The following is a 20,517-nucleotide window of genomic DNA, read 5'->3' on the forward strand; positions in this document are numbered from 1 at the left end:
GCGGCCCTCTATCTGAGTCAATGACTTCTGGGACCCCGTATCTCGGGATTATCTCTTCCATCAATATTTTCGTAACTACTTTGGCTGTTTCTCTTACGCTTGGGAAGGCTTCCACAAAATGTGTTAGGTGGTCCACCAAGACCAAGAAATATTTGGTTCTCCCTACTTTGGGGAGCTCGGTGAAATCTATCTGAATGTGGGAGAAAGGCCTTTTCGCTAGCGGTCGGCCTCCCTCCGGTAATTTTCTCAAATTTTTTCTATTTACTTGTAAGCAAATTAGGCATCCTCTGGTTACTTGTTTGGCAATGTCCCAGATTCCCACACTCACATACTTTGCAGCAAAATAATCTACCAGTCCCTGTGATCCCCAATGTGTTTTTTGATGTATCTTAGTCAGTAATCTATGTGCCAATGCTCTAGGTATTATTTCTCTGCCATCTGCAAATTTCTATGCTCCTTGTGCATCCCTTTTAGCTCCTAGTTTTTGTATTTTATTCTCTTCCTCTTTATTAAACTTGATGTTGGGGTCAGGTTCTGGCGTTTGGGAGTGTTCTATGTTTTCCTGCAAAGTGAGAAGTCTCAGGGCAGCCCGTTTAGCCTCCTGGTCAGCTGCATTATTTCCCCTACTTCTCAAATCCAGTCCTTTCTGGTGACCTTTCAGGTGAACTATAGCTATTTTTCGGGGTTTTTGTAGGGCACTGAGCACGTCTAATATTAATTTACGGTGAACTAAATCTTTCCCTTGTGAATTTATTAGTCCTCTTTCCTCCCATATTTTGCCAAATGTATGGACTACCCCATAGCTATATTTCGAGTCCGTAAAAATAGTCCCATCTTTTCCTGTTAACCATTCCAGGGCTCATAGTACAGCATATAGTTCACATGCTTGGGCGGACCAGGATCCACTAAGGGGTCCCGATTCTATCACTTCCAGGTTGGGTCCCCTTATGATAGCATATCCTGATTTTCTCCTTCCCTCAACTACTCTGGACGATCCATCCACAAACAGTCTTCCTCCTTTTTCCAATTCTTCTTCTTCCAAATCTGGTCTGATTTTTGTCCGTTCTTCTATAGTCACTATACAATCATGTGTTAGTGCTTCTTCTGGTCCTCCATATAAGAAGGAAGCTGGATTTTGGATATTAGTAGTTTCTAGAGTTAAATTTGGAGCCTCAATGAATATTCCTTCATATTTTAGAAGCCTTGCGTCTGAGATCCATTTTTCAGCCTTTTGCTGTAAGACTCCCTGTATGTTATGGGGGGACAGCACTTTCAGGCTGCTATTAAATGTAATTTTCCGGGCTTCTTCTACCAAAAGAGCACATCCTACAATTGCTTGTAAGCACGTAGGCCATCCTCTGCTTACTGGGTCCAAGATCTTTGATAGATAAGCCACCGGTTTCCTTTTCTCTGCCCATTCTTGAGTAAGGACCCCATATGCGACCCCCTTGTCTACGTTTATGAACAAAAAGAAGGGTCTATTAGTATTAGGTAAACTTAATACCGGGGCATGGATTAGGCTCTCTTTAAGCTCTTGCAGCCTTTCGGTGTCCTCCTGATCCCATTTTAGGAGTCCCTCTTGAGTAAGTTTCTGATACAAGAAAGTCGCCTTACTACTGTAGTTTTCAATCCATTGTCGACAATAACCAGTTAGTCCAAGTATTTGCCTGATTTGTCTCTTATTTCTTGGAATTGGTAATGCTAAAATCACCTGTATTCGTTCGGGGTCTATTCTCTTCTCTCCTTTCTTTAGATAATGGCCTAGGTATTTTACTTCTTCTTCGACAAATTGTAGTTTTGCCTTGGAGACTTTCAATCCCTTTAATCCTAAAAAGTTCAATAACTTAATACTTTCTTTCCGTACATTCTCTTCCTGCTGCCCCGCCAGGAGTAGATCATCTACGTATTGGATTAATGTAACCCCTGGCCCCGCTTGGTAATCCTGTAAAATTTGCTCTAAAGCCTGCCCGAAGAGATTAGGGGACTCAGTGAATCCTTGAGGGAGTACCGTCCATCTTAATTGTTGTCTCCTTCCCGTATCGGGGTCTTCCCATTCAAATGCAAAATAATCCCGGCTTTCTTTAGCCAAAGGGCATGCCCAAAAGGCATCTTTGAGATCTATAACACTGTACCATAAATTCTCAGGCCCCAGTTTAGTCAAGAGGGTATAAGGATTTGCCACCACCGGGAACCGGGCTACAGTTCGCTTGTTTATTTCCCTTAAATCATGCACCAATCGATAGGTGCCGTTTGGCTTTTTAACTGGTAGGATGGGAGTATTGAACGGAGACATGCAGGGTTCTAACAATCCATTATCCAACAACCTTTCTATTTCTGGTTTTAATCCTCGTCTCCCTTCTGGGGATAATGGGTATTGCTTAATTCGGACGGGGACATCCGGATTTTTGATAGTTACCGAAAATGGAGTGATTTTTAGCTGTCCCACGCTCTCAGGCGTGTACCAGACTTCGGGGTTAATTTGCTTTTCATCTTCTACCCTTAAAGGGCATAATTTAATTTTTAATTCCTTATTATCTACACCTATACTAATCCCTAATTCTATAATCATGTCTCGCCCGAGCAGATTATAATCTGACTCGGGTACCAATAATAGATTTCCCATCCCTATTTTGGATCCTGATTCTATAGTCACATTTTTTATGATTTGTACTTCAAAAGGTTCCCCTTTTGCCCCTATGACAGTGGCAGTTTCTTTAGAGATGGTACATCCTTTTGGTAGGTTCTGTACCGTGGATCTTTCTGCCCCCGTATCTACCAAGAATTCCATTTCTTGGTTGTGGGGACCCACTTTAAGTTTTATCAAGGGCTCTTTATGATTTTTCCGGGTCCCCACCAAATAGAGCCCCTGACCCCCCTAGTCCATTTGGAACTGCTTCTCGTCTCTGATTCGGACTCTACATTCTTGCTTAAAATGCCTTTTTTTTCCGCAATAAAAACACACCTTCACCCCTTCTGACTCCCCTATACTTTTCTCTTTTTGTTCACTCGAACCTCCCTTTCGCCCTTCTCTTTGGTACCTCTCCCCACCTGTTGCTGCGACCATCAACCTTACTTGTCTGCGGTCTCTTTCGTCGTCCCTACAGACATATACTTTCTGTGCCTCCCTAAGCAGTTCATCCAGCCCCCTGTCCTGCCAGTCCTCTAACTTCTGGATTTTCTTCTTTATGTCGTCCCACGATTTTAAAACGAAATGGACTTTCAGCATTGACTGTAAAGTTTGGCTATCAGGGTCCATTCTGGAGTACAATCGTAAGTTCCGCCGTAATCTCTCGAGCCATTCCGTAGGCGACTCGTCCTTCTTTTGCCTATCGTTGAATGCCCGATCTATATTTTGCCCCCTCGGGACTGAGTCCCTAATCCCCTGAATAATTATGGTCCTTAAATCCTGCATATGTGTTCTATGTGCCGCATTTTGGTGGTCCCAATGGGGGTTCTGTAGGGGCCATTTAGCGTCCACAGCCGGGCCTTGGACATGCTGCGTGTCCCAAATACACATTCCTTCCCTTCTTATCATATTCCGTTCTTCAGTAGAGAACAGAATGCCCAAAATGGACTGCATTTCTTCCCAGGTATAGATGTTTGGTCCTAAGAACTGGTCGACCCTCTCGGCTACCCCAATAGGGTCCTCTAATAAATGTCCCATGTCCTTCTTAAAGTCTCGTACATCTGCCAAACTCAAGGGGACAGTAATAAATCCTATACCCGCCTGTGGTCCACCCATGGGCATCTCCCGTAGAGGGAATAACCCCGTCTCAACCCTACTGCGGCTCCTTGTAATCGGGCCTTGGTAACCGGTTTGGTTAACCTCCCCTTGGTTACCCTCTTCATCATTGTTCGGTGCAGGTGGTTGTGGAGGTGGTGGGGCATTGGGTGCTAGCGGTGGGACATATGGGGGCGGTGCTTTAATTAAGTCGCCCAAATTATTGTCCCTCTTCCCCTTTTTGTCCGGATCCCCTTTCCCTTCTCTTAATTGGAAAACATACACTTCGGGTCTTGCTACCCATATTTTGGCATAATCACTCTCCTCTTACGAGAAGGGCTCTTTAGAATTTACCCATAGGTTCGAGTCCTGTCGAACCCAGTCTTCAGATGATCCAAACATGGGCCAAAAAACTTTTTTGGAAATCTCTTTCCAACCCCATACTTCCATGCAATAATGTATCATTCTGGCCCTATCCTTAGTCTCGGTCCCCGGGTAATGCTTCCAATTACTAAGCATAAATCCTAGGGGACTGTCCCTTGGAATGGGGGGAGTTTGACTTGGGTTGGGGTCTTGCTTTTCCCCTGCCCCATTTGTCTGGAGTGCCTTCTTTCACTCTCAAATTCCTTTCACTTCCCCTTTTTTGTGGCCCGAGCCCTCGCGGGTCTACGGGAACCGCACTACTCAAGGGTCCGCACTCACTTGGAGAGTCCGGCTGCCGGCCCTCCTCTCATTCACACTTGTCCACCGCCACACTCCGGGATCCCAACCCCGCCCGAACGGATTCCCTTTTATACTTACGCGTCCTGCGTCTTCGTCCGGACTCCGTGCACAGATTATTAAGGGGGTCACCGGTATAATTTGTCCCGTTTGCTTACTAGTATATATTTTAGGGTCGTCGGTGAGAGTGGCGGAGGTTCTCCCAGAGGGGCCACCCGGAAAGCACTGGATGAGGCGCCCCCCACTCTGGGTAGATCTTACCCGATCCAAACTCTCATCCGAGTCACGGCACCAAACTGTTATAAAATTGACTCAAAACGAGTAATTTCCAATCAAAGAATTTATTAATTATTGAAGCAGTTATACTACGTAAGCAAAGGCTCAGCGCTGGGCGACAGGGGAGTCTCCGCTCCACCAACTGCCGCACCAACTAGTTTCTGATTCAGTCCTTTTATCCTCTCTATCCTTCAGGAGTCCATGTTATCTCAGAGTTCTCTGCGCCTGCACTGCTTGTTGCTAGGGGGTCATCCTTCTGTCTCCTGGTGGTGGGTGATAAAGGCTGCGGAGTCTTCCTCAGCCGCGTCTTCTTCACCCTATGTCCTTATTTGGTGACTTCTCTGTGGAAAATTACCAAAATCTTATGATTAACGCAATATGTGCCCTATCAAGCTTAAGCAAGCAAATGTCCTGCCTTGCAAACTGTGCCCTATCAAGCTTAAGCAAGCAAATATCCTGCCTTGCAGACTGTTTATCTGCCCCTGCCCCTTCCCCAGCTTTTCCCTGGTCGTTATCTCTGTGAGTTATCTGCTTGTACCATTTGTCAGCGGGAAAGGTTTCCCTGCTGGGTGTTTATCTGCCCCTGCCCTTTCCCCAGCCTTTCCCTGGTCGTTATTTCTGTGAGTTATCTGTTTGTACCATTTGCTGCGTGGGACTATGTGTGGGCTCCTGCAACCCCTTCCCTGGTATCCTTGTAGCTCATATCTCATGAAGTAGTACAGAAATAGTCAGCAGACAACTCTTGTAACACACTGGTCTCTTTTTCATGACGAACAAAATGTAGTCCCTCATCTCAATTCCCCCCCATTTATTTATAGTAAAGTTTTCCCCACATTCTCCATTTGCTGTTTCCCTTTGCAGCTTCACCCTGCTTTTTTTAAAAAAAGTATTAACTATTTAAGAGTTAAAAGTATCACGGTTAAAGCTCTTCAATTTTGCAAAATGCAACATAAAGGCGAACATGGAAAAACCCAGACCAAAAATTGATTCTCACCCTTCTGTCCCAAACCTACTGACAATATAAAGTAGGATTATTAAAAAAAATGTTTCTCATGTTGTAATCTTATCAGTGAAACTGTAGGGAAAACAAAAACTCTCCAAGAATCTCTTTAGTGTGAGAGAGTCAAGGCATTACTTGGTTCTGGCCAGGATGTGCAACAGAAATACTTTCATCCACACATAGCCCAGCTGTGCAGAAAACATCATTCCATGACACGTCAGTTTTACTCGATTTTTCCTAAACTTTACGTAGTCTGAACCAATCTAAATCCACTGCTTTAATGTTCATTGCTTCCAAGTCGTGTAAGTTTTTAGTGTTTGGTTTCCTGTTGGACCCGGATTTCTTCCCCTCTGCTGTGAATTCCGCCCACACTCCTGGATTTCCTTCTCAGCCTTTTCCAGACCAGGTGTCTCCAGCTGTGCCGGGGGCAGTGTCTGGGGTAGCTGTTGGTTGCTGTTTGCTGCGGGGCGTTGATGTTTTGTTGCTGGTCCTTATCTCTGTGGGTGTCTTTTGGGCTATTCCCAGTCTGTTCGGATGTTAAACTCGCCTCCATTGAGTGGTGGAGATGAGTTTAACATCCGAACAGACTGGGAACCCCTTAAATAAAACCTTTAAAATTTCTTTCCCAAAGGCAAACCTTTGAGTAGAGAAACCTTTCTGAGCAGACAAATAAGATTTAAAAGAACCAGGACGGGTACATTTTGCAGCAATGCAGTCGCAGGCAGCCCAGAGTGTGGGTGTGAGTGAGCCCCAGGGTGGAATTGTGCCGCGGTGCTCCCCAGCAGCTGTGGCAGTGCAGGCCCAGCCAGCGCTGGAGCTGCAGCAGCGGCAGCGAGGCTTGGCCGCAGTGGCTGGAGGTGCCAGGGGAGGGTGGCCAGGATTCCCGAGGGTTTGAGCAGAGGATCTGTGGGCAGGCCCAGGGGCTTGGCCCGCTGTGGAGCCCTGGCTGCTGCTGCGTTGCCTTCAGGGCAGGCTCAGGGGCGGCTCCCATGGTCCTGCTGCAGGCGGGAAGTGCAAATCTCCGGGGCTTCAGAGCCCCTGAGGCCAGGCTGAGGGGTCCCCCCGTGCTCAGCTGTGCTGGCGGCTGTTTCTGGCCTCAGGGACACTTGGCGTGGGCCCCTTGGCCACCAGTGGTGCTGCTTTGCACTCCTTAGGCTGGAGCCGATGGCCTGGCTGGGTGTTGGCAACAGCAAAGTCCCAGGGCAGGCTCTGTGCCAGCCCAGCTTCCTGGGGGAGAGATTCCACAGGAGACAGGATCCTGGCTACAGCCTGCCTTACATTTACATCCCTTATTTCCACCCTGCACTAGGTGGAGAATTGCCCAGGTAAGGAATTCCAGACATGAATTCCAAGGGAGATAATTGAATATCTGCCTTGGGTCTGGCTCTTTTTCTTGCCAAAGCCAATGGCAAAAGCTGTACCCATGGCATCTTGGTTTCCATCTCCGGCTTCCAAAGGTGTTTCTTTATTTCCCCATTCATTCTTTCTACCCAACCCGAGCTCTGGGCTTGCCAGGGGTTATGGAGGTCCCATTGTATTCCTAAAGCTGCCATAACCCCCTGAAGGGTCTTTCCTGTAAAATGAGTTCCCCATCTGAATCTATTGCTTCCACGATCCATTATCTTTGAATTATTTCTTTTAGAAATAGGTTAATAAGTGATCCAGTGCTTGCTGAAGCAGTCAGAATTGCTTTTGCCCCCCTGTTAGGTGCCATGGTGTCAGCAGAAGATATTGAAGCCTTCCTGCTCAGGGCATTTCAGTGCCAGGCTCTTACAAGCACCCACAGCTCCGCGGGTTGAGCTGAGCATGGCATGGGCCGGTGACCTGCGCTTTGTCTGATTCCCCCTCCTTAATAACAGCCTGTCTTGTAGCTCTTTTCCCTCCTGCTGCCCTTGCAGAGCCATCCACAAACACATTGTCTCCCTCAGGCCAGGGAATGTCCCATCAATCTCTCCCAGCCTGGCTCGGGAGCTCTGTCCCTTGAGTGCAGTCCTGGGTTCCTTGCCAGCCCCTCTCCAGGCTGTTCAAACAGGAGGCTGGGTTAAACCCTTGCCCTGTCCTCAGTTCTGAATCCTCCTGTGCCATTGAACAAGTTTTATACTGTAATAACCGAGCCCTGGTCATCCATTTAGAGGCTCTTTTGGTTGTCAAAGCTTTAACTTGATGCCAGACTTGAACTCTAGGAGATCCTCCTGTTGTCATCAGTTTTCAGGCCTCTGCTCCCACGGAAGCTGTGGCTGCACAATTCTGCAGACAATGAGGCTGCTCTCTGGCCACTGGGTTAAACATTTTAGCACAAGAATTCCTTTGGCAAGACCCTGTTTAACGTCCACCCATAATTCAAATTCTTTTTCCCTGTCTGGAAGGCCCAGGCCACTCGCCTCAGTTAATCTTAATTTTAACACTTGAAAATTCTGTGTTTCCTCCTTGTGTCCATCCATCCAGTTTGTTGACTGGCAGGATAGGAGTGTTGTAGGGAGACATCCTTGGCTCCAAAAGCCCTGCCTTCTACAGGGACTCAATACCAGGCTGTGAGCCCTTCCTTCCCTCTCTTGGAACAGGGTATTGCTTGTCCTGGTTGCTTTAATTTGTAGAGGCTCCATATCTAATTTTCTGTATTTCCCTGGGGCTGCCCACACTTCTGGGTTCACTTCAGCATAGGCCTTGTCAGACTTTTGACACAGAGGTACAACAGAACTAGCCTCTGTATCCCTTTTTACAGTATTAAAATCCAGCTCTCAAACTCCTTCCTAGTTAATTACAATCACAGGAAGAAGAAAAAGAAATTTATTTCAAACCTATCCCCCACAGCTTCTAATAGTGGTTGAACAAATCATACCTGCTCATCTTTCCCACTCATTCCCTTAAAAATTAAAATATTCCTTTACTATTTTCCCCTTTAGGTCTAAGATTCAGAGCAGATTGAGAGGCCCCTGTGTCCATCAGGAAATGCCTCCTCTCAATGCAGACCCACCTGAATGTTCTCAAGGGCTCCAGTGTGGAGGGTCCCTGGTGTGATGGGAGCTGTGACAGCCCTGCCAATCCATGTCCATCACGGGCTGGACTTGCTGGTCCTGAGGGTGCTGCTGTCTCTGCTTGCAGTGTCCTTGTGCCCTGCAGCCGGAGCCCTGATTCCTTGCCAGGGGCTGTTTGGGTGGGCTGTGCCCTGCCGAGGAGGGCAATGCCTCTGCCGGGTGCTTGTGGCCGAGCCGTGCCCTGGGTGCTGGGGCCCCCTTGGGCCCTGGGGCTGATCCCTCAGGGGCTGTAGGAGCTCTGCCCTGGCCTTTGCCTTCAGCTTGGCCTTTTGCTGCTCCCTTCTTGCATTCACCTGCTGGGCCTTTGTGCCCAAGTGCTGCAGGGCCTTCTTCTGCCCCTCCTGCAGCCCCCCTCAGTGCCTGTGGGTGCTTGTCTTGCTTTACAAGACAGGCGTCTGCTTGGGAAGGCAGAAAAAGCCTCTCTTGGAATGGAGAATGCAAACCCCCTCCCTCTTAATTTTTAGGATAGTGAAATCAAGGGGCTCTCAGGCAAAGATATGGGATTAGGAATAACGGTTCTTTACTAGTGTGTATAATATAATAATAGTAGTGTGTATCAACAGCTCCGGCAGTGCCAACAAACAGAGCCCGGAGCCGGTCCCGGCCTTTCGGCCGCGGCGCTTTCCCCTTGGGTGCAGTTCCGGGCACGGCCGGCAGGGGCGCCGGTGGCTCCCGCGGGGCGGGGCAGCGCATCCCTGCCATGGGAACCTCTCTTAACGGCAATAGAGCAATCCCTTCATCTAACTCTTTCACTTTTTTACCTTCTGTAGCCTTTCTCCCGTGTTTTGAGAAAGAATTTGGAGAGGGCTGCCTTTTAACTGAGCTCCTCGTGTTTCGATAAGGTGCTTCCTGTAGAGAGAGGGATTTTCCCTGAACAGCAGGAGCTGTGGTTACCAAGGGGACGTAACTCAGAGCAGGAGGGGTCAGGGGAGGATATCCCGCCGAGGCTCGGTCGGAGTGTGGGCAGGGTCTGCTGCCGGAATGGCCAGAGGGGGATCTTCCCGTGGAGGCCGAGCCGGAGCGTGGGCAGCCCCCACATGGCTTATGGCGGCTGATCCGGCAGCTCCCGGCAGAGAAAAGGCAGGTGGGAGACCCCGGCAGCAGCAGCGGCGCTGCCCAGCGCAGCTGGCACGGGCAGGGCAGCCGGGGATGGGATGGCTGGGACCCGCCCTCGGTGCGGTGGGCGCGGTGACCTCGGCCCACGCGGCAGGACAGAGCAACCCCATCTTGCCCAGCATGGCCGGCAGAGCGGCCGCGGGCCGGGCAGTGGGGCCAGGGCACACAAATTCACCGCCAGCGCCGGGGCAGGTGGAGCTGCCCTGGGCAGTGAGCCCGCACCTGGGATGGAAACCGGGGCAGGCGGAGCTGAGGCGGGCAGCCAGCCGGGACCCGGGACAGGCGCCTCGGCCGCCAACGGAGGGGGCAAGAGCTGCAGAGGATCCCACTCTCTTTCTGACTTTTCCTCTTGTTCCCCTCCCTTTCATTTCCCCTTTTTATTTTCTTGGTTTTTTCCTCGGGTGTTTCTGATACTTCAAAGATTTTTATTCTCCTAAAATCTCCTGTCTAACATATGGCATATTGTCTTTCTTCTAGATTAAATGGGTTTTTTTCCAAATAAATCCAGAACCTAACAAATCTAAACTTCTGCTTGGATATTTTGAAATGGTCGGCGAGCTAACTCATGACCTCCTAATGTTGTTTTTCTCATCACCTTTTTATTTATCCTTTGGCAAATTAAGCATCTTTCAGTTACTTGCTTTGCTACACCAAAAATCCCAGTGCACCCAAAATTCCTTAAAAAATGATCACACAAAGCTTGAGTACGCCAGTGGGGTTTCTGATGCACGTCTTCTAATATTTTCCTAGTAAGCACATTTTATTAAGTAATTGTCTTCCATGTAGAAGTTTCTATTTCCCTGATTTATCTTGTTCATTTCCTATCTTGTTTAATTTTTTTTTCTCGGCTTCCCTAAACTTTGGAATTTGCAGTTCTTCCTCGTTTGGAGTGAATATTAACATAACTCTTTCAGCTCCATTTTCTGCTGCATCCTTAGCTTTGTGATCTGCCCCCAGTTTGCCCAGTTTGCCTCTCCTTTGGCCCGGGCCGGGTTCCCCCCGCCCGCAGCGGCTGGGAGCAGCCGAGAGCCCCGCGCTGCCCATGCCGACCTGTCCCGGCACCATGGCCGCTCCTGCCGCGGGCTGCGAGGGCTGCGGGAACGGGGCACCGAGGGTGTGGCTGCTGCTGGGGGAGGAGGAGGAGGAGGGAGGGAAGGGCAGGGATGGAGGGGGAGGAGGAGGCAGGGTTAGGGGGGAGAAGGAGGGGGAGGGATGGAAGGGGCGGGATGGAAGAGGAGCAGGAGGTGGGGATAAGACAGGGGAGGAGGAGGAGGGGGGATGGAAGAGGAGGAGCGGGAGGAGAAAGAGCAGTGAAGGAGGCGGGGTTAGGAGGGAGGAGGACAGGGAGGTGGAGATAGGACAGAGGAGGAGCGGGAGGAAGAGGAAGAGGAGGGACAAGGGCGGATCAAGGCTGAGCTCAGGGAGCCACGCGGTCTCGATCCTGCCTGAATTCGCAGCCCCCACCTGTGGGATCATCGCCCCCCCCTCCATGGCTCCGGTGAGCGGGGAGGGGGAGCCCGGCCCGGGTATCCCGGGGGGTCCCTGGGTTGGGTTTTTGGGGGGATGTTTGGAGAATGAAGAAGTCCAAGGCTGAGCGGAAAAGGCCCCTCGGGGGGACATCGGGGGGTGGCGGTGGCGGCTGCCGGCAGAGGCAGCCTGGAGGAGCAGAGCCCTGTGTCCCCCAGGAGGCCAAAGTGGGGAGCCCAGAGAGGGGGGAGCGCCGCCATTGGCGGGAGCCTCAAGAGCCTGGAGAGGGGCAGGGGGGACTCCTTGGAGCCGCTGCAGCCCAGAGCAGAGAATGAGGGGAGAAGGGAGCCCGGGAGCCCAAAGAGCCCCGGCATCCCGAAATGGGGAGAGCCAAGAGGGGGCAGTGCGTCCCCAGAGACGGCCTGGGGGGATCTCGTTGCCCTTGCCTGTGGCACGGAGGCAAATCCCATGCTGTCCTTGTCCTTCCTTGCCCAGAGCAGGAGCTGAGCATGGAGAGCAGGGAGGACAAATGCCCGCGGCAGAACCTGGTGGCAGAGGCCGTTTTGAGCGGCTCCACGGCGCAGGAAGCCAACGGGGAGGAAAAGGCCCGGAGATGCTGCACGAGGAGTGGCTGCAAACGCAGATGGCGGGGATGTGAGGGGGAAAGAGCCAGCCTGGGCCGGGAAGGCGGCCAGAGATGGAGCCAGAGCTCAGAGCTGGTGCTCCATGAGCAGCTCCATGATGGGGAGAAGCCCCACACGTGCGAGGAGTGTGGGAAGAGCTTCAGGTCGAACTGCCACCTGATCCTGCACCAGAGGATCCAGACAGGGGAGAGACCCTATGAGTGTTCCGAGTGTGGGAAGAGGTTTCAGACCAGCTCCCATCTCCTCCAGCACTATCAGAGTCACACAGAGGAGAGGCCCTTCCAATGCCCCAACTGCAGGAAGGGATTCAAGCACAACTCTGACCTTGTCAGGCACCAGCGCATCCACACAGGGGAGAGGCCCTACGAGTGTCCCCAGTGTGGGAAGAGCTTCTCCAGGAGCTCTACCTTGACCAAACACCAACGGAGGCACCGGTAAGGGAAGCCCTGCGAGTGCCCCGAGTGCGGGAAGAGCTTCGTGCGCTGCTGCAGCTCCATCCCCCACTGGAGGAGGCACTTTGGGCACAGCCCTGGTCACTCACATTCCCTGTGATCCATGTTGGGAACACTCCTGGCTGCTTGTCCTTTGGTTTGGCCTGAACTTTTTTCTCTTCTCCATCTCTCTCTACTCCAAAAGCCAAGAGGGATCGATCTGTCACCTCAAAACCACTCATATTCCACTGAAAATAACTGAATTTTAACCCAAAAAGGCTCAATCCTACCTCAAATTCCTTGTTCCCTCCTCAAAAAAACTCAGTCCCATGCCAAACTCTCCATTCCACAGCCACCAGGGTGAGATGGGGTTGGAAGGAGATTGGGAGAAGTGGGATCCCAGTTTGAAGCAATGGGATGGGGATTGTGTGGGATGTATTTGATAGCAAATAAAACTTTCAGAGTTACTGATTTCTGTCCCATTTATTTTCTGTCAGTTCTGTTTGCAGAGTGCCACCTTCTCAGCTGATTCAATTCCTATAAAAATCCCATTTTTAAATCATCTAACCCAAACAATCCAAAAACCAATATCAAAATAAAACCACCCGCACATAATTAATTTTTTAAAAATAATTTTAATTTTTCAAGAGTACTTAAGGATGTTATTAAAGTTTGTTTGGTTGAAATGTCTGAGAAATTATAGTGGTGTTTGCTTTTGTGTTTAGTATATTTGTAATATGAATTGTTTAACTAAGATGTGTTAGATTGTTTGTTATTTTCTTTAGATTTTTTAATCTAAAAAAATTAGTCATCGAGTTAAACTTTTCAAGAGGTATTTCTTGATATATAATTTGTTTATTTATATGCATTGGTAATATTATAGTAATACTTATTTTTGGTTTGAGTTAAATCATAGTTGGAGTATTGTAAAGAAGTGTTGATTTTTTTTTATTATAATTTATTTAATTTCAATTATTATTTCTTTGTTTATAATTTTATTGCAATTTGTTGAGGGGATAGGAAAGAAGTTCAAGGGCAGGAACATTTTTTCCTGGCTGGGAACTGGAATTCCAGACCCTGGGAGTGTGTGCAGGACCCCACAGACTGGGATCAAATATGGACTGGGACTGTTTTTTAAAGTAACTTTGTTATAAGTTTTTATTTCTGTTGTTAATTAAGCTCAGTGAAATAGCTGCTTGTGTTAAACTGCCTGCTTGGGTGGGATAACATCCAATGCACCCAGGATGAGGACACCTGTACAGATCTGCCAACTATCAGCACTCCCTGTCTGAAGGCAGAGTGCACCAAGGCCCAAAAACTGGAGGTGATAAAGAGAAGGAGCCAAAACCACAGCCAAGAAACACACATGCTCTGAAAAGGCAGACCCAGGGAGGGGCCATGTAAAATCATTCCTGGAATATGTAAAGTAGTTGATGGATATGCGTGAGGCTCTATGAATATGCACCAGGCTGATGTAAGGGGAAAGGTATTTCAGGGCGATGCTGATTCCTTGGTTGTGGTTTTAGTCCATTCTTATCACCTCCAGTTTTTGGGCTTTGGTCCACTCTGACTCTGAGAAATTGAGGTTTTGGGATTTTTAGTATGTTGTGGATGGAAGCAAAATGGAGGGCACAGTGTTTCGTCCTGGGTTTCTTCTTCATGCTTCTTCCTTCTTCTTCATGCGTTTGGGTGGCTTTTTGTAATTGGGCAGAAATTCCACATTGCAGGCTCTTTGGGATCAGTTATTGGGTTAAAAGGGAAAATAATCTAGGTGTCAGTTCTTAGTTGGATAGTTTAGTCTTAAAAGACCTTGGAACAAGAGATTGTGGGCCATTTTGTGCCTTCTACTGAAAAGCTGCTGAACTCCCAGTAATGAGGCTGTTTTACTGATAAGAAATAATAAACACTTGAGTCTGAACATGAATTACTGTCTCAAGTGCCTTCAATCCAGAGCCAGTGAAACCAACAACTGGTACCCCACAGCTTGAGGTAGTGCCAAGGCAGAACTTGTTCATGCTCTTTTCCCCTGGTGATTTTCTACTCCCGTCCAGACTCTGATAGCAAAGCCGTGCTGGTGACACAAGATTGACCCTGGCATCCTGGGGCACTTTCTGGGTGGGTGTTTGAATCTGCTTTTCCAGGCCTCGGGCTGAGCAGGGTGAGGCCGAGGCCTGGGCCCCTCCAGGCGGCGCCGGGAGCGCCCGGGGCAGCGGCGAGGGGCGGCCCTGAGGGGCGGCACAGGGGGCATTTCCCCCGAGCGGGCGGGCGGGCGGGCGGCGGGGAAAGGCGCCCTGGGCACAAGGGCAGGCACAAGGGCCCCGGCTCTCTGCAGTGCGGGCGGCCCAGCGCCGATCGCTGCTCCCGGAGCCGCTGCCAGGGCCGGGTCTCCTCCCCGCCGCTGACCCTGCACCTGCAGCGCTGCCTCCGCCTCTGCCGGGCTCCCCGGCACGGACGGCAAGGACGTGGACACGCTGCAGCAGGGGCCCAGCAGGGACACCCAGATGGTGCCGGGGCTGCAGCTCCTCTCCTGCAAGGAAAGGCTGACACAGCTCGGCTTCTTCAGCCTGGGAAAGAGACCCAGCCTTGATCCAGCTGTGGCCTTCCAGTACCTGAGGGCAACACACAAGAAAGCTGGACAGGGACTTTGTACGAGGGCAGGCAAGGACAGGACAAGGGAGCATGGATCCAAATGGAGAGAGATTAGGTTTAGGTAAGGGATTCAGAAAAAAGACTCTCCTGGAACAGGTTGCCCAGAGAAGGTGGGCATGTCCCGTCCCTGACAGTGTTCAAGGCCAGGCTGCATGGAGCTCTAGACAAGCCGGTCCAGTGCAAGGGGTCCCCAGCCACAGCAGGGGGGTTGCAGCCATGGGATTTTCCAGATCCCTTCCAAGCCAAACCATGCCACGACTCCATGATTCTGGGATACTTCACCTCCTCATCCTCTGGCAGAAAAAGAAACTTGGCCCCAAGTTCCACACTGCAGACCATGTCTTTTGGCAGCCTGCAACTGTGTCAACAGAGGATGAAAAGAGATGACATTACTGACACGATTTTCCTTTTCTATTTGAAAAGTAAATGCTCTGCTCCTGTCCACTCTGGCAAAACTGTCACAAAAGGCAATTGTTCCCCATGAAAAGCTTGGTCTCATGCAAAGAAGAAAGAAGCCAGAAGCTAACACTCTTCGTTATTGCTACGTTGTTTTCTTTGGTTACTTCTCTAATAGGAATGACTTTGAGGTGTGATTTGTTTGTTTCTCTCTTTCGTTCCTGAGGGCATCGCGGTCCCCCCGCAGCGCAAGGGCGCCCTTGTGCCCCTGGAGCTGGCGCTGCTGTGGAAGGTGTCGCGGCCTGGCTTCCTCAGCGTCGTGAGGCTCCTGGACTGGTTCGAGGTGCCCGAGGGCTTCGCGCTGCTCATGGAGCGTCCGCAGCGCTGTCAGCACCTCTGGTACTTCCTGCACGAGCGGCGGTTCCTGACGGAGCCTGTGGCGCGGTGGCTGTTCCGCCAGGTGCTGGAGGCCATGGGGCACTGCAGCAGCCGCGGCGTCCTGCACCGCCACATCAAGGCCGAGAACGTCCTCGTCGACCTGGCCACGTGCTGGGCGAAGCTCATCGACTTCGGCTGCGGCACGATCCTCCAGGACACGTTCTACACCCGGATGTCAGGTGAGCCCAAGCCAGGGCCCAGCTTCACAGTGGAGTTCCCCCCTTGGCTGGCAGAGGGGGAAGAGGGAGGGAAGGAAGGAGGCAAGGAAGGAGGGGGAATCCATCTTCAGCCAGCTGCAGCCAAGTTGCTTTTTGGCAGGGCAGGGACTGGCTGTTGTGGAACAGGAGCTGGCTGGGAGGGAGGGAGCAGCATGGGCCTGATGAGCTGCGCCCGTGTCCCATAGGAACGCTGGAGTACAGCCCACCGGAGTGGATCCTCTTTGGCTGCTACCATGGCCAGCCAGCCACCATCTGGTCCCTGGGCATCCTGCTCTATGAGCTGCTCTGTGGGCACCTTCCTTTCCACAGCAACGAGGACATCGTCCGGGGCCAGCTCTTCTTCCTACCCCGGGTGTCTCAAGGTGGGGATGAGCCTTCAAGGCACGAGGGGAAGAACGGGGTTGGGAGGGGCGGCTGGCACATAAGCGTCCTGCTCTTGCAGCTGGTGAGGAGGTGGATCTCCTGGGCTTAGCTGGAGGAGGTGGCACCTGTGCCTCTGTGCTGGTGTCCTCCGCAAAAGAGGATCGATAGGAAGCTTTTGGCTGCAGCTCTGAGCACTCCTGATGTGGCCTGGGCACTGTGGAATGTGGGAGAGCACGGACAGGAGCCTTGTCCCGCTGAGTGGCGGTTTCTGGTTTCTCTGTGCAGAGTGCCAACACCTCATCAGGTGGTGTTTATGCATGGAGCCCACAGACAGGCCAGCACTGGGGGACCTTTTTGAGCATTCTTGGCTGCAGGAGCCCTGCCTGGCCCAGGAGACAGCAGAGATGCCTCCCTGTGCACAGGAGGATCCAGGAGCCCAGCAAGCAGCAGCGGCACGCGTCTCGTGGCGCTGGAAGAAAACCCCGGAGCGTTTCCCTGCGGCCGCGGCGCGGAGGAGAGAGCGCAGCCGAGGAGATGCTGCTTCCACTGGTCCCCGCGAGCTGTGGAGGCAGCAGCTCCGTGCTGCCCGTCCCATTGGAGAAGTGGTGGCAGTGCGGTGAAGGTGCCACGGACTGGGACAGGGGAAACATCCCCCTGCAGCTCAATGGCATCGTGATGTCCCCGCAAGCCGAGGCACAGCTGGCGCGTTCTTCTGGAGCACGACATGGAGCTGGGAACACCATCCTGGAGCTGGCCGCTGGCAGGGCAGAGCCGATTGGCTTTGGCTGCGGCCCCTGCCTGGAGGACACGCTCTGTGCCCCGATGGAATCAAGATGAATCCCCAGCCGGCGCAGGGGCGGGGGGATGCTGGTGCTCCCAGGCACGGCAGGGCTCGGCCTGGCCACGTGCCGGAGGTTCCCCGCTCGGCGGCGCTGGGGAATATTAATTTTTCCGCCGGCCGCCGAGCTGCTTTTTGGCAGGACAGGGGACGGATGTTGTGGAAGGGGAGCTGGCTCCTGGCCTTGCTGACAGCTTCTGCCAGCCAGCCTGGCACGGGCTGAGGCGGGGGCAGCCAGCCTGACAAAAGCATCCATCCATGTGGATGGGGGCGGCAGAGGGGGACGGGTTCCGAAGCCGTGCCCCAGCTGGTCTGCTCTGCAGGCCCTTGAGGAAGGGGTGCGTTTATGGGCGGGAAAGGTGGGGATTTTCCCCACCCCTGGACAGGTTTAATTCTCACATGGAGTGGTCAGACCCTCCTCAGGCCCATGAAACGGTGACAGGCTTTGTGCTTTTTCTTGTTTCCAGGTCTTGTTTTGAATTGACTTTCGTGCAATTGTTCTTTGTTTTTCCCAGGAGGATTACACCTGGTGCCCGGACCGGACGGGGAAGCGCCTGCAACGTCCGTGGAGCGCGTCCAGTGCCAGCGCTGCCCCAGGGTCCACGGTCTGCAGGGACAGCCCCTTCCAGAAGGACGAGGACCTGGTTTGGGATCGGCTCCTCTCCTGGCAGCAGCTCTGCAGAGGTGGGCACCCGGCTCCACAGCTCGGCTGGCAGAAGGGCTCCGGGCAGGCGGCAGCGGGCACACGGGCATCCCGCTCTTGCGGCTGCTGAGGAGGTTGCTGTGCCAGGATTAAGCAGAGGAGGTGGAACGTGGCCTGCCCCGCTGCCCTTCTCTAAAAACAGAGAATGGGTTGGGAGGTTTGGGCTCTGAGCACAGCCAGCAGCCTGGCCCGGGCACAGGCCATGGCGGGACAGGGGGACAGGAGCCTGCTGCCACTGACCGTGGCTCTCTGGTTTCTCTCCGCAGGCTGCCAGCACCTCATGCCATGGGAATGGCACCGCTCGGCCTGCCAGGCTGGGAGGGCTGGAGGGCGGCCGGTGTTCATTTGCTGTCAAAAATAAATTGGGTTTTTTGCCATTGTCATCATTGGAGCGTTTCTTTCCTCCTTTTCCAAGCTCTTGGCCTCCCTTCCTCCAGGGTAATCTTTTTTCTCCTTCCTCAACCGCTTGACGGCATTTGGCAGGGGGGGTTAAGCAACGTGAAAAATTCAACAACAGTTCCTGTTGCCAACTGCAGCAGCCCCTTCAAGAGCCCTGAGCTTCCACCAAGGTCAGTGTGTGCCTTGCAAAAGGAAGTGCTTTGCAGTGATGGGGTTGTTGCCCTGCTGCAAAAGCTGGGAGGAAATCAGAAATGGAAAAATGTCAATTTGGCTCAACCACTGCCCAGGTTATTCATCTTTTCCCTCTTCTCCATGACAGGCAGGCAGTGCTGGACTCCAGCAAGGTTCAAGTTCTTGGTGCTCTCTGGCATCAAAGGGATCAAGTAAACTCTTGTACGCAGGGACTACAACAGGGCTGCTTGTCAGAACCCAGGAAATTCCTCTGGCTGCCCTGGAGGACTCGAGCCCCTGCCCAGGGGGCTCAGAGACCCTGGCACAGAGCCCAAGACCCCTGTGCCTTTGATTTAGCCCTTGGAAAAAACAAGCTTATATGAAGATTTGTGAGCCATGACAGTTTCAGTAGAATGATAGTGAATTTATCCCAGGGTGGAAAATAGATTTTTGGGGGTTTCTAGAATGGGGTTTCAAGGGGCAAGATGGAGGAATCTGGGCTTGTCCATCCTTCCTCCTTCTTCTTGGCCTCCATCTTCTGCTGTGATGGTGGCACTTTCAGTTTGGTTTAGAGTAGAAGCTCACTGTCTAACATAGGTGATAGGTATTGGAAAGTAATTGTAAATATCGTACAGGTAGTTTTTAGGATAAAAAGATAACGCTGCCCTGGGGCAGGCAGAGTGCCTTAGACTGTCTTGCTGAGCGGACCTAGGCAGGACAGGAGAAAGAATTTTATAGATAAGATACAAGAAACAACCTTGAGAGCCAGAAATGAAGAGCTCTGACTCCTTCTTTGAGCGCCGGGCTGGGAAAAGAGACTTTGGAACTTATCTCGGGCTCACTCTGACCAGCCAGAGACCCCGAGAGCATGAGTCCGTAAGACGAAATACTGAAGGACTGGCTCCAAAACATAAATATCCTTGTTGGTCGTGTCTTCTTGACCAAGAAATCCTTCAAAGCTCTTGTAACTACAAGTCTTGCGGCCCTGTGAGCCATGCGGTGCAGATGGGAGCCCAACTCACCCTTCCTGTCTATGGAGAAGAGAAGAAAAAGCAATGGCATCATCTGAAAAACTCACAGGTCCGCTCTCTAGCTCCTTCCAAACTCCTTCAAATCACCCAAAGTGGGATTTAGCTTACAAATAGGTGTCAAGGACTCTTAGTGCTGGCTCTTGGACTCCAGAGCATCTGCTTTAGAATCTTTCACAGAACCCTGTGTAGTTCTGTAGTGCCAGAAATGGATCATTTGAAGAAACTTTCCCAACTGACTTGCATGGAGGTTTGTTTGAAGGGTATTTGAGGAGAAAGGCTCCCGGCAGAGCTCTGGGCTTTGGCCTAGCTGTGTCCCCTGCTGATTGTCAAGTGTGCCATCAGCTGCAGGGCTTTCTGGGCTAACACTATCATCAAGTCACTGGGACTTGCTCTTTTTGGCCTATAAGAGATGGACCCACTTTCGGGGCAAATTTGGAGACCTCATCTCTGGGTGGATGGAGCAGCTAGGATTTTCCCAGTTGCTGGGAATGGTTCTCCAGGCCCTGGGTGTAAAATGGGGCTGCCCAGCAAGTGCGGATCTGCAAGATGAGAAACAATTGTCTTGGTTTGAAAAGAGAGGTGTCTGCTAAGGAAGGCAGAAGCCTTCTCTGAAATGGAAAATGTCAATCCCCTCCCTTCAAATGATTCTCATTTAGAAATTCAAATGCTCTCGGGGAAAGATATGGGGATAGGACTGAGCCTGCAGAGCCGGGCAGCGTTTGCTGATGCTCTGAGCCCTTGCTAAAGATCCTGTGTGGGCTGTCTCAGACACCTGGGGCCAGGGATTCCTTCCAAGCTGGGCCACTTTGGCTGGGCCGGGGGCAGCCCCGGGGCAGAAGGCAGTGTGTGCAAGGGCCCTGGGTGGCACGCTGCAGCACGGTCACCGTGCCATGGAACGGAA

The 20,517-nt window shown here is 51.6% G+C and overlaps 1 protein-coding gene across 1 annotated transcript in view; it reads right to left on the minus strand.

Annotated features, from left to right (window-relative positions):
• The window catches only part of LOC143696059 (uncharacterized), a 186,038-nt gene that overhangs the window by 16,493 nt on the left and 149,028 nt on the right, over window positions 1-20,517 (minus strand). Inside the window, exon 6 of the mRNA XM_077191265.1 lies at window positions 17,753-17,781. Coding sequence (XP_077047380.1) covers window positions 17,753-17,781 — 29 coding nt within the window. The remainder of the gene's footprint in view (window positions 1-17,752; window positions 17,782-20,517) is intronic.

This window comes from Agelaius phoeniceus, chromosome 28 (genome assembly GCF_051311805.1).
Source record: "Agelaius phoeniceus isolate bAgePho1 chromosome 28, bAgePho1.hap1, whole genome shotgun sequence".
NCBI classification, from domain to species: Eukaryota; Metazoa; Chordata; class Aves; order Passeriformes; family Icteridae; genus Agelaius; species Agelaius phoeniceus.